Genomic DNA, 16,701 nt, shown 5'->3' with positions numbered 1-16,701 from the left:
TCATATCGTGTCAAAAAATTTCAACTCTAGTATTTTTAATGTACTTGAATTTCAGGCTGTGTAATTTTTTTTAGTAAATAATAGCATAAATTTAATAATATATCAGTATATTAATAATTAAATTTTAATATATTATTTAATTTATACTCCGTATGAGTTATTTGTAAAGTATTGTATGGTTAATGTGTAATTTATAAAAAGTATGGCTATAGATAAGATTTATAAAAGTAGGAATATGATCAAATGAAAACTTTAAATATTGTACAGACTCAAAACTATGATCTCTACCATTAAAAAATGTCAACAGATCACAAAAAAGTATCAACAGGAAAATGTCAACAGAATTTCAACGGTAGTCAATGATTAATGTTGTGTTGATATTGTGTAGATACTATGTTGACATTAAAATCTTGAAATTTTACACTGTGTTGATATTGTATTGAAACGACGTTGAAGCTGTGTTGAGGAGTTTTTGAGTCTGTATAATATATAAGTTTGCATTTTATCACTACCCTATAAAAGTAAATAGTTAATTTTTGTGAATTTGAATTTAATGTAATTTGTTGGAGTAAAATCACTATTTTAACATTTATATAAACAATTGGAGATACTTTCACTGATAGTAAAATACTCAAAAATGAGTATTCACTACACTTTCGAAATATTTATATAAACAATTGGCACTTTCGCTAAAATCAATGTATTGTACATGAGTCTCATATACCAATACTCCTATTAATTTAATATAATAACAAAAGCAGCCACGTTATGATTAGCCATTAAATTAATATAATAACAAAATATGATTAGCAATTAAATTAATATAATAACAAAACATTGATGTACTATTTTATAGTGATTCAATGTAAGCAATTCACCTAAACACATCAAATATTTTAGGTCCATTTTATTGTTTTTATTTTTATACTTTGTATTTTATTTATAATATTTTTATTTTTAATTTTATTTTATTTATTTAGATTATACATTATATTTGAATTCAATTGATGTTCAAAAACTATGACAGTACTATATTATACTTATGATATTTAATAATATTAAGATGTATAACTACATATTTATCCTAAAATTTATTGATAAATTGTAATTACCTAAGATATCATAATTTAGTGATTGAATTGCTGTACATTAGCATATAGTTATTCATTATTAATTTGATAATAATTATAAATTGTGACACTAGATTAAAATCATACAATTAAATATACACTTGTAGTGGAGGTGTGAATCTTTATTTATGGGAAAAGATAAATGTACATAATATTTTAAATTTTTTTAAATTTAAGTGAATTTAATTAAAAATTAGTTTTGTTATTTATTGTATTATATATAGCAATAACAAAGAAGTGATATAGAAATTTTATGTCGAATCGTAGCATGATTTCGACTATGATTTGAATTAATATACAATATTTAGTAGAAAATATATATTTTATTAAATATACAAAATATTTAAGTAAAAATTTTAAATCTTTCTTAGAGTGTTGCAAAATGATCAGTATGAAATTTATTTTAAATCAATTAATGTTTATAAAATGATTTTTAATGTAAAATGTTCAAAAACGTTCGGTTATGTACGTACAATTATGTACGTTTATCACTACTCCTTTTTTATTGACATTTTTATTTGTATGACCTTTTCATTTCTTTCATTTATTATTAGTTTCATTTTTACTTATTAATATTATTAAAAATTATTTATATTTACGATTAATGACACAATTAAGTTATTACCGTTATTTTTCTGTATACTCCGTTTCTATGAAAATATCGTTTTGTGGCCAGTTATATTATGGCTGCATAGATTAATCCTTAATAAAATAATTTTGTTCTCTTTTATACCTTACGACCTTATTAATTTTGATTCTTTGACCTCATTAGTTTTTGTCTATATTAATGAGTGGATGAAAAATATTGGAATGCAACCTAAAAATGAGCTTTGTCCCTATCATGATTAATATCCTCATTTAATGCTGATTATGATACACTAACTGGAGTATTTATTATCGGAAAACATAAAAAGAAAATACATTCATACCAACCTGCTTCCCGACAAGCAACACCGCAGCCGTGACCGTCAATTTCAATTCAATGACACTAATTGCATGTGTATGAATACAATGACGCCCATTATATATCTCTGCTCTGTTTTCACTTCTCTTGCTTCTTTTTCCTCTGACTCACAATGCTCCGGAATTTCTGTTGGATCTTTAAAGGTGAGTTTTTTAGTTTTTGATTTCAGTTAATTAAAGGGATTGAGTCAAACATTCTTCATTTTGCAGCTTTTGTTTGTTTTTTTGGCCTTTTTTTTCTTTTGTAAGAGAAAATAAAGCCACATTGTGGGGAATGGATTTTGTCATTTCTTCTTCAATGCTTGAGTTGAGAATGTGTCTTGGAAATTGTTGTCTAAATTGCCTCTTTTTTGGGTGTTGTTGCAGCCAGAATCAAGATTGTTTAGTGGAAGCTGCATAAAGATATGATTTTTACCAACGGGGAGTAAATTCAGATGAAATACAATTGAATTCTTGAGAGTTTGAGGTAAAAAAGCTGAAAATTCCAGTGATTCTTGGGCTTGATTATTATTGCACAGAGTCTTTTGAAGTGTGTCATTACCAAGAATGTCTTCATGGGAGCATTTTGGGGCGATAGCAAACCTAGCCCAACTAGCCGGATTCGATGCGGTGAAGCTGATTGGAATGATAGTGAAGGCTGCCAACACAGCAAGAATGCACAAGCAGAACTGCAGGCAATTTGCTCGGCATCTCAAGCTGATCGGGAACTTGCTGGAGTGTCTCAAGATTTCGGAGATGAAGAGGTATCCGGAAACTCGAGAGCCGTTGGAGCAGCTCGAGGATGCATTGAGGAGGTCCTACATTTTGGTTAACAGTTGCCAGGATAGGAGTTACTTCTATCTGCTGGCTATGGGATGGAACATTGTCTATCAGTTCAGGAAGGCTCAGAATGAGATTGATCAATATTTGAAGATCATACCCCTCATTACCCTCGTTGATAATGCTCGTGTTCGGGTACCACTTTCCTTTTTTCATATGAGTTGTCCATTGATTATTTGATCAGTGTTTATGATTGTTTCTATGTTGTTATTGTCTGGATTTTATGCTACATTTTATGCTTCTGTCAAAAAAGGCTGAAATTTATGTGTTGTGTGTTTGGTGAGTAATCTTTGGTGATAATGTGGCGTAAAAACCTTTGATGGGTGATTTTTGGGAATTACCTAGTACATGGTTTGGTCCATTTTCTTTTTTAATCTTGCTGTGTGCTGGTGCCATGTACAAATCTTTGATAGTGATAGATCAGTTTTATTTCACTGTCTTTGGTTATGGTCCGACTCTTTACCAAACTTTCTGCTGCATTTGGAAATCCAACAGTTGGTTATGGTTGAGATGTCACTTTGAGAAACAGATGCCTTCCCAACATTATTTATTAGGATAGCTTATACAACAAAGACATGTATTATTGTACTTAAAAGTATCTGGCAGCAGTTAATCAGCTCAAAGGAGTGAAAGTAGCTTACTACTATTTACAAATAAAATACGATTCGCTTCTACTACTACTTTGCTTGCTATGTCAATATTAGCATTTTTCTTTAGTTAGGAAGACTTAACGACCCTTTTATTTGGGTAGTGCATTGCATTTGGACTTGACTGTAAAGTTCTATTGACTGAATAGTAAAAACTTGGAGCAAATAACACCAATAGCGATGAGTGGTTGACGTTATTTAGGCAGGATGTCTCTATATTATCATAATGGGACAATTTAATCTTTGATTGATGGCATTTGATGCCTATTTGATCTAATAAATGTTATTTGGTTGATGTGGCCTGTGTTCAATTTCTTATGCTTATAGGAACGGGTTGAAATGATCGAAATGGACCAACATGAGTATACACTTGACGAAGAGGACAGGAAGGTGCAAAATGTGATTCTCAAACGCGGCCAATCACAACACGATGCCATTGTTTTGAAGAAAACCCTTTCTTGTTCCTACCCAAATATGGCCATTGATGAGGCCATACGAAAGGAAAACCAGAAGCTCCAAGTAGAACTGCAACATTCACAAGCTAATTTGGACGTTGGCCAGTGTGAAGTGATCCAGCATCTGCTAGAAGTTACTGAAACCGTTGCAGCAACTTATTTGCAAGAAAAAAGTTCGCTTGAGAAAGAATCGAAGGTGGAGAAGGCTCATTCGGATGTCAACAGTGAGAAGAAACGTAGTTACTCTAATAACAGCAGAAATCCACCACCTTCAAGGTTGCTTTTCTGTCCTGACAAAATTGAATTCTCATTTGATGTCTGTAATTATCTCTTTGCCTAGTTCATTAATGTGTTTTTCATAAATAGTATCAGCGATTAGTTTAGCAATATGAGATGCAAGTATCACGATGGATATTGGCATATACTATTCCCTAATCTTTAGCCATAAACCAGCAGTCATATTCTTCAGCTAAGACCTTAATTTGCATTTCAGCAAGTTGTTATATATGAAAGTTCGATAATTTTACCCATATGTCTGTTCCTGTTTTACAGGAACGCATCTTCCGTTTCCTCAACACATGAGTTGCTGTCATATAAAGGTTCACCTGGCGAATGGCATTCGGATTTACTCGGTTGCTGTTCAGAACCTCTTCTTTGTATGTTACTCCTCTTCCGCTTGTGGTAGTCGCATGTGTTTTGCTTTTGCTCATTGCCAAATCCGTACAGAATCATAAATTTAGTGCATTGCAATTGAAATATGATAAAGTAATTGGATGAATGAAGGTCTGGAATTTTTAGGAAACTATGCATTTATCACATTTTTTCAAAATTATCATAATTTCAGAAATGCGATGGGGTGATTCTTATTTTCTTAGTACCTCTCCTGAAAACCACTTTGTAAATTTGTAGTGTGTTGTTACTTGGTATATTTTGTGGTGTAGCTCAGTTGACAACACAAGACGAGACGTTTGGTGCTCTTTCATTATGCTATTTGTTTTGCTTAAATATTGCCTTTTCGTATCTTCGCTGAAAAAAAAAATCCACTAGAGAGGTATGTGTTCATTCTTCTCATATGTATGCTAAGTTAGCTTTTGGAATCTGCAGGCATGAAAACCTTATTTTTTCCTTGTGGCACACTGTCGAGAATTGCTTCAGTGGCAGCTAATAGACACATATGTAAGTTGCTTGTATCGATCTGTTATACTCTTTTAGTATTCTAAACTGTAGCAAATATATTAAATATCTAGTAGTTTTATGTTTATAATAAAATAAGAAGAATAAGTATTCCATAAATAAAACTTGAGCACGATTCCGAAATACACGAGTAAAGCTTCAACTTAACACTACGCGACTCAGCTTCACTCGATTACACCTCTAACCAATTGAGCTGACCAATCTTCCAATCTTACTCTCACCAATAACTGCTTACATGAATTGTTAGTTTCAGTTCCCGCCTTTGCGTAATATAATGCTTTTGATCTGCAGCTGCTGCAGAGACATGCAACGACCTGTTGGCGTATTCTTTAATATTGTCATGCTGCTGCTACACTTGTTGCATCAGAAGGAAACTCCGCAAAATACTCAACATCAAGGTAACTTCTCTCTTGCCTAGCATCGCGATTTTTTTTTACCGTGCCTGAACAATTCAACACTTAGATCCGATTATAAAGTAGGGAGAAGATTCCCGAACATTAGATAACAAAGACTTTGAGCTGCAGGAGGAGGGGGCATAAGCATCACCAATATATTTTTTTATATATATTTTAAAAAAAATTTGCCGGTAGTTTGTGTGAAATTGGCTTATCGACATGTTGAACTGAAAATTCATAAAATCGCCTATGTTCACAAAAGTAGATGCACTTTTTTTTATATCTGCAGGGAGGCTTAGTTGATGATTTTCTGTCGCATGTGATGTGCTGCTGCTGCGCCCTCGTCCAAGAATGGCGAGAAGTTGAGGCTTGCGAAGTTAAAGGTAGCAAATCATTGATCAAATAGTCATCTCTAGGATTAGATCAACCTCATCATTGATCAAAACTTGCAGGTGTCGAGACTGCGGAAACAAACCCACCGGCTATACAATACATAGAATACTAGACGACGAAAATGGAAGCGTCGTGTGGATGGTAAAAACTTGTATGAATCAGAACCTCATAGTATGATAGAAGTGGAATTTGCAGCCATATGCGAGTAGAAATTTGGATTTTTTTTCTAGATGTTCTTGTTTTCACCATTCTGTATAGTCATAATTTACAGCCGTAATTCTTTCAGGTCATGGAAATTATAGCAGCTACAGTTTGATGTTAAATTAGGCCAATTTTTTTTCAACAAGATATTACTCTATGGTTTGCTATTATACCACATTGGTTTATGTTTGTCGTTTGTTCTATTATGCGTGTTGTTTTAGTTGGAAACATGGAATGTAGCATTCCAAGATTGATTCTCCGTAAATTTGTAATCATACAAAGAGAATTTTTGAAAAAGCCACGATTATGAAAATCGGTAAAATACCCTTTCGCATTTTTAGAGCATTAGCAACGACATCTCTTAACCAGCTCGGAGTCGCCAAGATGGGATGGTTAAGGGATGCCATTGTGGGTCTTTCGTCCCGTGGGGCTTCTGGTGTAGTGGGTTGACTCGGGCATCCCTTAGCTTATTTTATTATTTTTTTAAATATCTCATTCATCACATAAATTTAAAAAAAGGACTATTTCCCACTTATTTTTCTCTTTAAAAATTTTCATTTGCATTTTAAAAATTAAAAGGAATAGTAAACGGAAGAAATGATTAGGAGATCCAATATACAAGATCTTAATTATGTTATCACCAACGATTGCATTTCCTTTTACGGCAATGATAAATTAACTATGCACAAAATAGGATGTTTTATGTATTTTATATTGTAATAAATTAATAATGATTTATGAATTTGATACATTACATATTTACCCTTACATGACCATTAAAGAAAGTATAAGTTTCTAAATTGAATATGTAGTGATTTAGGAAAAGATTTATTATGTCTTCCTCATTATACCTAGAGATTAATATAATTGCTTAATTTACATGAATGATGTAGGCAACAACATTAAATTTTTGCTTCCATTTACTAATATACACGGCCTTTTTAAGTATTTATTAATTCAATATAAGGCAATTTCCTCATTATCTTTATATTTTATAAAACAAAATTAAATATGTTACATAATACTAGTAAAAATTAATTATTTTATTATTAAATAATTATTATGCTTATAAATTGTATTGACTACATGCATATATATATATATATATATATATATATATATATATATATATTTTTCTCAGTGCTATCCCCAACTAACTAATTATGATTGTTAATCGATTTAGATGTACTCTATATCTCCAATCAAATATTATGAAACAAAACTAGAGAGTATATAATAAATAGTTAAAAATAAGTTAAAATGAGTAATAATTATTTATATCCAGTAACTTTTCAGTTATTTTATTTTTAAATAAATCGTAAGATTATAAATTATAAAAATGAATACATGTATATATACTACTACTAATTTCTTTGTATTAGTATCACCTAATTAGTTGATGGACATTAAGTAGATTTCATTCCATATGCTATTTTTCACGTAAAAATCATGAAACAAAATTAAATATTAAATATAATAGTGAAAAATAAATTAAAGTGATAATAGTCATTTGCGTCAAATTATTTTATTTTTCCGTAAATCTTAATATTGTAAATTACAAAAATGACTACATGTGTATATATTTAATTTCTCAGTGCGTATCACACGAGTAATTGATGATCATTAATTCGATTTAATTGTATATTCTGCATCTTCTTCACACAAAAATTATGAAATGGACTAAAACATGATATACTCCATGATAGTGAAAAAACCAATTATTTTATTTTTAAATAAATCTTAAGATTATAATTTATAAAAATGACTACATGTATATATATTTAATTTCTCATTGCTAATATCATACAACTAATTGATGATTATTAAAAATTGTATACTCTACATCTCCATGCAAAAATCATGAAACGAAATTAGATATGATACATAATAGTAAAAAATTAAAATAAGTTGATAATAATAATCATATGTGTCTAATTATTTTTATTTTTAAAAAATCTTATGATTGTAAATTACAAAAAAGACTACATCTATTATTTAGCAGTACCTATTTTGTCAATGCCAATTTGATTAAGTCGATCGATGACAACCCAAAACTAATGATCATTAAGTTGATTTCACTTTATACTCTACACTAACTAGATATGCTATATAGTGAAAATTAAAATAAATTGATAAGTCATCTATATCTAATTATTTTATTATTAACTAATTCTTAAGATTGTAAACTAAAAAATAACTATATATATATATATATATATATATATATATATATATATATATACACACACGAGTACTTTATTTGTTAGTACTATCACTCAAATAATTGATGCTTATTAAGTCGATTTCTTTGTAATACTCTACATCTTCACACAAAATCTAAAAATAAATTAGATACGATATATAGTACAAATAAAATATAAATCAAAATTTAAAATTTTCATTCGGTAATTTTTTTAAATAATTATTGATTATAACTTATAAAAATACTACATGAATATATAGTTACTCACTTAATATTATCATTTAACTAAATGTAAGTCAATTTCCTAGTAAGTACACATCTCCATGTAAAATCTTCAAACGAAATTAGATATAACATAGAATAATATTAAAAATTAAATTAAATTGATAATAGTAATTCTCGTTCAAATATTTATTATTAACTAATTTTTAGTTATAAACTACACGTGTATATATATAATTTCTCAATGTTATCACCCAACTAATTGTTGATCATTATACATTGATTTCCTTGTATACTTTACAACTTCACACAAATTTTAAAATTATAAATAATTATAACAGTTAAATTGATAATAGTTACTCTAAATTAAATTATAAAAATGGCTATATGTACAATAAACTTAAATTTTATTATTAATATCACCCAATTAATTAATGATAGTTAAGTGAATCTTTTTATATTCTACATCTTCATGCAAAAAATATGAAACAAAATTAGATATTCCCTCCGTCCCTAGATAAGCAAGACGCTTCTTTTTCACATTCATTTTGGAAAAATAATATAAAATAGTTAAAGCGAGAAAATTAAAGCGAGAAAATTAAAGTAAGAGAGATAATAATGTAGAAAATAGTATTTTTTATAGTAAAATGATAATAGTTAGATATAAATTTAAGAAATTTCACGTTATTAGTTCCAAATTATAATTGATAATATTAGTTAGATAAAAATTTTATGAGTGAAGAAATTCAATTCATGAATTGCCTAAAGAATGGGACGTTTTAATTACCATGATTGTTTATAGTTTCATACCAAATATAATTCTTGTAATTTAATAGGGATTTGACTTTACAAATATAATGAAAGGGTAATATAGTATTGAAATACTCCTTTCGTTCGCCATTAGGAGTCTCATTTATAGACGGCACGGATTTTAAGAAATGTTAAGAAAAGTCGGTGGAAAAAAGTTAGTGGAATAGATGTCACACTTGTATATATTAATTTTAAATAAAATATGAGTGAAATGAGTTAATAGAAGGTAAAAATGAACCGCAACTCTTATTCGCGGACGGACTAAAATAGAAAAACAGGACTACTATTCGCGGACAGAGGAAGTAATAGTTAATGAGATAACCGATTTACATAAAAACCGATTTAAAATTTGAGGGCATTTTGTATACATAATATTTATTAATTTATCTTTACTCTTCCTTTTAAAATTCTAATTAAGAGAAAATATAGACCAAAATCATTGTTGTTTTTACCAATAATTTATCCAAAAGAGTGAACTATGTAATTTGCGTCCCTAAAAAAAATACTTGGTCTTTAAGTTTACACATTTCAGGTACATCTGCACTTTATAAAAACTCTTTCTTTCTAGACACGACATTAATATCCACTATTTTTCTGCACTCATGTAATGCCACGTGTTTTCTCTTTCTTAGAACTTCCCATTCCATTTATCTATATCTTTTTTTACATGCATGCAGAGTACTTCCTCCGTGCTCTTTTCATTTGTTCCATATTATATTTAAAAAAAAAAATTTCTCTTAAATTAGTATGTATATAATATTTTTTTTATCTTTTCAATACATAAAATAACATCTCATAAAATCTCGTACGATTCTTTAAATTATATCATTTATTAATTATGCTACAAAAAAGAAGTAGTATTACAGCCTTAGGATGTGTTTTACAGCCTTTATTTTCCTCTTCCTTCTTTGAGGATGTGTTTTACAGCCTTGACATGGCCGTATTTAACTGGTAATACATTGATATAAGAAAGTTATCTATTAAATTAATAAAGATTATATTTTCTCCATTCCATAGTAATGGAGACATTTTTTTTTGGCACAGAGACTAAGAAAAATTTTATTAGATAAGTTAAGTAAAAGAAGAATAAAGTGGAAAATGAAAAAAGTAGAGAGATGAAGAGAGAAAAAAGTAAAAAAGAGTAAAATAGGTGTGGAAAAATGTGTTAATTTTTACTAAAAAGAAAAATGACTCTATTAAAATGACTCCATTAATGTGAAACATAGGGAGTATAATGGAGTACTATAAGAAAGAGAAAAATGCACGAGAGTACTTTTTTATGAATTTATTCACACAGTGCAACACACACTGCTCTAATTAATTTCAATGACATTGAACGACTATATCCATTTAGCTAAACCCTTTAAATATATATTTATGTTCACATTCCTCAGTACTCTCTTGTCTGCTATTAGGAGTCCCGATCATTTTTGCACACTCGTTTTATAAAAAATTATAATAAATACTCCATTGGTTCTATAGTAATAGAGTCAATTTGTCATTTTAGTACGTTCCATAGTAATAGAGTCATTTCCTTTTTTAGTAAAAGTCAACATATTTTTCCACCCCTACTTTACGCTCTCTTACTTTTTTCTCTTTTCATCTCTCTACTTTTTCATTTTCCACTTTATTATTCATTTACTTAACTCACCTAATACAATTTTTCTTAATCTCCGTGCCGAAAAGAAACGCCCTCATTACTATAGAACGAACGGGTAGTTAAAATGGAGAAATGATAAAATAAGATAGAGAATAATGTTGAGAAAAGTCTTTTTTTACGTTATTATCTTTCTTACTTTACCATTTCTTCACTTTAACTATTTGTTATTATCTCCGTCCTACAATAATTGTCACTCTTATTGTGGGCACGAGTTTTAAGAAATGTAAAGAAAAAAATGGTTGGAAAAGTTAGTGGAACGTGAGACCCATTTTTTTTTATATTGGTTTTATAATAAAATGTGATTGAAGTGAGTTAGTGGAATGTGAGACTTACTTACCATTTATATTAAAAATGAAGTGTGACAATTATTGTGGAACAGAGGGAATATCATTTTTATAAAATGAGTACGCAAAAGTGAACGAGACTCCTAGTGCCGGACGGATGGAGTATAAGTCATCTCAATTTCCAACTTTATCATTTACTATCTAGAAATTTAAAATTAAGAATAGTAAATAAGCATCATGCATGGAATTATAAAGACCCGTTTCGACCCTAAAACTTATAAAAATTATTGTATCTTATAGCAAAAGAAGTAGCAGTATATTCAAGATCCTGAGACATCAAGCTTGAACTGCATCGTCGCTGGTTCCTCGTTTGGGCGACTTTCAAATGTCCGGAAATCCGAAAACCCATCTCCGGTAATGTTAACTTCGTATTCGCCGTGGAACAGGTCAGCTTCAAAAAATCCACCAGAATCCGCAGTCACGACGGAATCCGCAACGCTCCTTAAAGTGTATCTAAATTTGTCCACAACATTACCCGTGGCCAGGTTTCTGAAACTGTTGTCAGTCAAACACATCCTATAGCATCCCTGCGGGCCCCATGCGGACCATAACAGAATCCCCTGCACACTGCTGCGGGAGTGAATCTCCCGCAGCAGCTGCTCCAAGTAGGTTGCCTGATTGGGCCCGGGTTGGACGTCCAATTCCGTAACCCAGATGGGCAACCTAGCGGAAGAAAGGGCATCGATGGCGGATCGAAGGTAGGGCAGGTTCAGATTGGAGGACGGGAAATGGCCCTCCAATCCGATCCCCAGAGGACCTTTATACCCCTGCGCTCTCAGCTGCGAGATCTTCCGCAAGTAATTGGCGGGAGAGGAGGCCGCGTCGCGACTATCCTCGATGGTGTTGTAGTCGTTGAGAAACGGCGTTGCCCTCGGGTCGATTTTGTTCGCAACCTGGTAGAATCTTCTGGAAGCGTCAGGGTCGAGCCTGCTCTCGAACAAGCGGAAGTGCAGGTTCTCGTTGACGACGTCCCAGTGGATGAACTTCCCGCGGTATCTGCCCATCACCGATTTGATCCTGCGGTCCGCGGCCGTCCGCAGGTCGCCGGATGCGAGTCCGCCGACCCACCACGGCTGGTACTGCGGGTCCTCCCAGAACACGTTGTGTCCGCGGATCACAACGCCGCGGGATCTCGCTAGGCTCACCATGGCGTCCGCGGTGGAGTACTCCTCCACACCGCGGGATCTCTCGTTGGAGTACCATTTCAGCTCGTTTTCGAACACGGTGTACCGGAATCTGGAGAAGAACCAGTTCTGGTACGCCGTGTTTTGGAGGATGTTTGCGTTGATCGCGCAGCCGAAGGGGAAGGCGGATCGCTGCTGTCTTATGGAGAAGGTCGCGTTGGCCAGAGCCTGGCCGTGTTGGTCCACTGCCTGCAGTCGTACCCTTGTCTTACGCGCCTGGGTAAATTGATGGAAAAATCACCAAGTTTATCGAATTTTTCACGCTTTCCAAAATTGATAACTCATGTATGATGTGACAAATAGAAAGTAAGTAGTATTACGTAGACAAAACATTCAGCTACTTAAACTACTGTCCTATTTGGTCACGTCTTTGACTTTTTTATATATATATATATTCGTCAATAAAAAATGTCAAAGTTAAAATACCATCGGCCATTTGTAAATTTTTAAAAGTCGCAGGATTGATTCTGTGGATTAATATTAATTGATTGAAAAATATGTTGCACCTTTTGGATGCTTTGTTCTTGATGAGATTTCCACTCATCTTTTGAAAATGGTTGCAATGAGATGCTATCTGCCCAAATATCAACTGCTGTATTGTTGCTCTACAAAAAAAAGTTTAAAAAACAGATGGATTATGAGAATTGTAATAATCATGATTTCATTTTCTGACAAATAAAATAAAATAGTGTGACAAAACCTGAAAATGGAGATGTGCAGGGCCAGAAACATTGACAATAAAACCACCCTTAAGCATAGACCAGCAACCACTTTGTGCAATAACCCAACCAACAATTTCATAGCTTGTTTTTGTCTTAATAACTGCTGCTATCTCAGCCTCCCCATGGCTTACCTGAAACCAACCTGCATAAATATATTCACTATAAATACTCCTAAATCCACAATAAATATATTTATTGTAGCAACAATGTGTATACTGTATATATACCTGAAAAAGTGTAGAGTTTCTCCTTATCTAAATCAAACACTTGAGAAAAACTATGATAAGACAAGTTTCTAGTGGAAGCAACAATGAATTTATTTCCATCACTAGACTCTTTATGCTCTATCTTTGATTCTCCAAAACTCGACCATCCTGTCAATCCTTCGTTAAGTTCTGGATTCACCACTGCTCCTCCGTTATACTGAGGCTTTAGAGGTCTAGCCAAACACTAAACCAAAAATTCAAAAAAAAAATAAAAAAAATTAATGACAATTGATAATATTTAAATTTTGTCCCATTCTAAAAATTTAGAATCAGGACTTGCCTCAGCTGTGTATGTGTAATCATAAGGCACTGCATGAGCTTCATGTACTGTTTTAGAGCAGAGGTGTCAGTTTATTACTAAATTTTGTTTATTTTTGTAATACTACAAAGAATGAAATAAGTTAGTACCGAATAATATGATTATGGCAAAAATGGTGAAGGAAGTAGATTTGCGTAAGAGCTTTGGTGACAACATTGTTTTTGATAATATCTTTGTCTCCACATTTTCTGTTTAAATAGAGTTATTAGGAGGTATAGAAATAAATGGCAAGATTTATGTGTTTAGAGACGTTTATTCGCAATTTGAACAATTAATTTGAATTGACTAAATAATGCAGTTAATCACGTATGGGAGATATATAGATACTTTTTAAAATATATAGAGTAGGTATAATTATTAGAGCTGTAATTGTGAGTAAGGCGTTGCTCAAATTGGCATAGATCTCGGATTCTTATTTGACATGTAAATATAGAATAGTTCTTGAAATTGTGGTAACTGTAATTAAATATGACTGTACAATATTTTCTTAGTTGAGTAAATAAATATGACATAATTACGGGAAAATTGGATCGAATCCTCAGTTCCATAATTACAAATGGTAAGTACTAAAAAATGATCAATCCTTAAAAACTAACTGCTCCTTTAGTTTATTCTTAAATTATAAATTAATAAACTTGTATTTTAATTTCTAATAGTATGATGCAATGAAATTATAGAAAAAACTGATTTTTAGTTTGTGAAAGATTAAAATGAGGATTAAACACAACTTATTAGCATAATGTTTTTTCTTCAAAAATAGGTCGGAGTGTAGAGTTGTGTACATAGACATACGTTTTGAGTTATAGTAATTGAAAAAATAATGATGTAATCAAAAAATTTTAAGAATTTATGTGTTCCGAATAAAAGTACTCCCTCCGTCCGCTATTAGGAATCTCATTTCTTGGCGGAGTTTTCAGAAATGTTTTAAAAAATGGGTGGAAATATTTTTATGAAATATGAGTCTCACTTGTATATAGTTATATGGTTATTAGTTTTAAATGAGTTAGTGGAATATGTGACTCTATTACCATTTATAGTAAAAATGAATCGGAACTCCTATTCACGGACGGACTAAAATGGGACTCATATTCGCGGACATAGGGAGTATCAACGTTCTTCATAGTTTGGATCTTAAGCAGCAGTAGTTCATAAAAAAGTACCCTTCGTCCATCAAATGTTATCCATATTTGCCATTCGGTTCGTCCACAAAATATTGTCCGTGTTTTTCATTTTTTGTAAATGAACCGTACTTTCCACTAACTCAAGACACTCACATTTTATTATAAAACTAATACTCATTTGTCCGTCATTAGGAGTCCCATTGATTATTTTGCACTCGTTTTATAAAAATGATAAGGGCATTAGCAACGATACCTATCTCCGGAGCCCATCTCAGGGCATATTTCTATTTTTTTCCTGCAACGCCAGCAGGCCCATCTCAAAGCCTATTTCCCTGCAATGAAAGTCCATCCTAGTCTCCTAGACCTATTTCAGAGCCCATCTCATTTCCACGTCAGCACTATTTTATTTTAATATTAATGTCTAAATAATATAATTAAGTTAAAAAACATTAATAAATTAATTTTTCAATGTATTACAATATTGGAAAAAAGAATACAACGAGAAGCAAATTTCAATAAAGCTACAATAAAACAGTAGTGCCTACGTGACCACAGTTCTTCAATCATATCACGAGAAATGAATGGGATTGTGAGGTATTTATAATAGGGGAAGAAATTTAAAAAATTTTAAAAAAAAAATTGAAATCGGCCCCGGTGCCCCGCAATGGGAGCCGATGGCACATCAGCTGAGGCGATGGGGTGGCCTTGGGCGGGAGGCAATTGGGTGTGTTCATCGATTCCCTCTTACACTAGGAGCCGATGAGAGGGCCGATCGCTCGGCTCCTTGCGATCTGGTCCTCATTGCTAATGCCCTAATAAATAGTTAAAGTGGAAAAATTTCTCCACTTTAACTATTTATTAGTATCATTTTTATAAAAAAAAAAGTGCAGAAAAGTCAACGAGACTCCTAATGACGAACGGAGGGAGTACTCAATATAAAATTAGTACTAACATTATACTAAACTTTTTCAATTTCCATTTTCTTCTCATTTTTTAAAACCTTCGCCGAATGTTTGTCAAAATGAAAACAATCAATCATCCATCCATATTTACTCATTCATGAACTTGTCGACTAGGTCACCAGCCCTAAGATTGTAATTTACATCATTAAACACATCGACCAGCAACCCTCATCAGAATACATGGCACCCCACATTATAATGTTGTTCATGTAGGGGTGCAAGTAAAGCTCACGCAGCTAGGGGTCTATTAACTTGAGATGAAGGGAGTACTTCTTTTACAAAGTAAAGTACTAATAAATAATGAGAGAGAACATATGAAGATGGAGAAAAACATATAAGGTGGAGAAGAGAGACTAGAACAAAAATTAAAGAGAGAAAAACAAAATATTTGCGAAAAGGCAACGCAGTTAATTCAAAACTGAAAACAGTATCTTTTATTAATTCAAAGGCATTTTAATCTTAAAAAATTCATATAAGTGCAAAAGTATCTGAAACAAGGTTTCAGTAAAAAAAAGTCCATAGACTTTTCGTGATATTTCTTCCAAGAACCACGAAAGGACCATTTACATATTCACTCTTTCCAAAATACAAACATTTTAATGCCTCAATTCTTCCAATTAAGAATTATAAGATCTACGACCATACAGAGAGAGTAATAAATTCCTCAAATTTATGGGTAAATGATCACAAT

The 16,701-nt window shown here is 31.8% G+C and overlaps 2 protein-coding genes across 3 annotated transcripts; one reads left to right on the top strand and one right to left on the bottom strand.

The window, feature by feature from the left end:
* Positions 1-2,065: 2,065 nt before the first annotated feature.
* On the top strand, positions 2,066-6,367 carry MCA1 (PLAC8 family protein). 2 transcript variants are annotated; one of them, XM_048111802.2, is made up of 8 exons: positions 2,066-2,237; positions 2,464-3,047; positions 3,887-4,290; positions 4,567-4,670; positions 5,119-5,190; positions 5,500-5,606; positions 5,893-5,986; positions 6,056-6,367. In XM_048111802.2, the coding sequence occupies exons 2-8, from the start codon at positions 2,640-2,642 to the stop codon at positions 6,106-6,108; spliced, it is 1,242 nt and encodes a 413-aa protein (XP_047967759.1). In that variant the 5' UTR covers positions 2,066-2,237; positions 2,464-2,639; the 3' UTR covers positions 6,109-6,367. The 2 variants fall into 2 exon arrangements, with proteins under 2 accessions (XP_047967759.1, XP_047967758.1); XM_048111801.2 differs by having other exon boundaries at positions 2,460-3,047.
* A 5,239-nt stretch (positions 6,368-11,606) lies between these two features.
* LOC125210522 (endo-1,4-beta-xylanase 5-like) lies at positions 11,607-13,771 on the bottom strand. Its single transcript, XM_048110064.2, has 4 exons — positions 13,570-13,771; positions 13,321-13,484; positions 13,127-13,225; positions 11,607-12,836 (listed from the first exon to the last, which is right to left on the bottom strand). Exons 2-4 carry the CDS (start codon positions 13,375-13,377, stop codon positions 11,697-11,699), a joined length of 1,296 nt encoding a protein of 431 aa, XP_047966021.2. The 5' UTR covers positions 13,378-13,484; positions 13,570-13,771; the 3' UTR covers positions 11,607-11,696.
* Between the last annotated feature and the right edge of the window lie 2,930 nt (positions 13,772-16,701).

The sequence above is a fragment of the Salvia hispanica genome, chromosome 3, assembly GCF_029641045.1.
Source record: "Salvia hispanica isolate PSC_SH4W2 chromosome 3, Shi_PSC_v1, whole genome shotgun sequence".
NCBI classification, from domain to species: domain Eukaryota; kingdom Viridiplantae; phylum Streptophyta; class Magnoliopsida; order Lamiales; family Lamiaceae; genus Salvia; species Salvia hispanica.
Note: the sequence above shows the minus strand (reverse complement) of the source record. Positions and strands in the feature narration are given on the sequence as shown.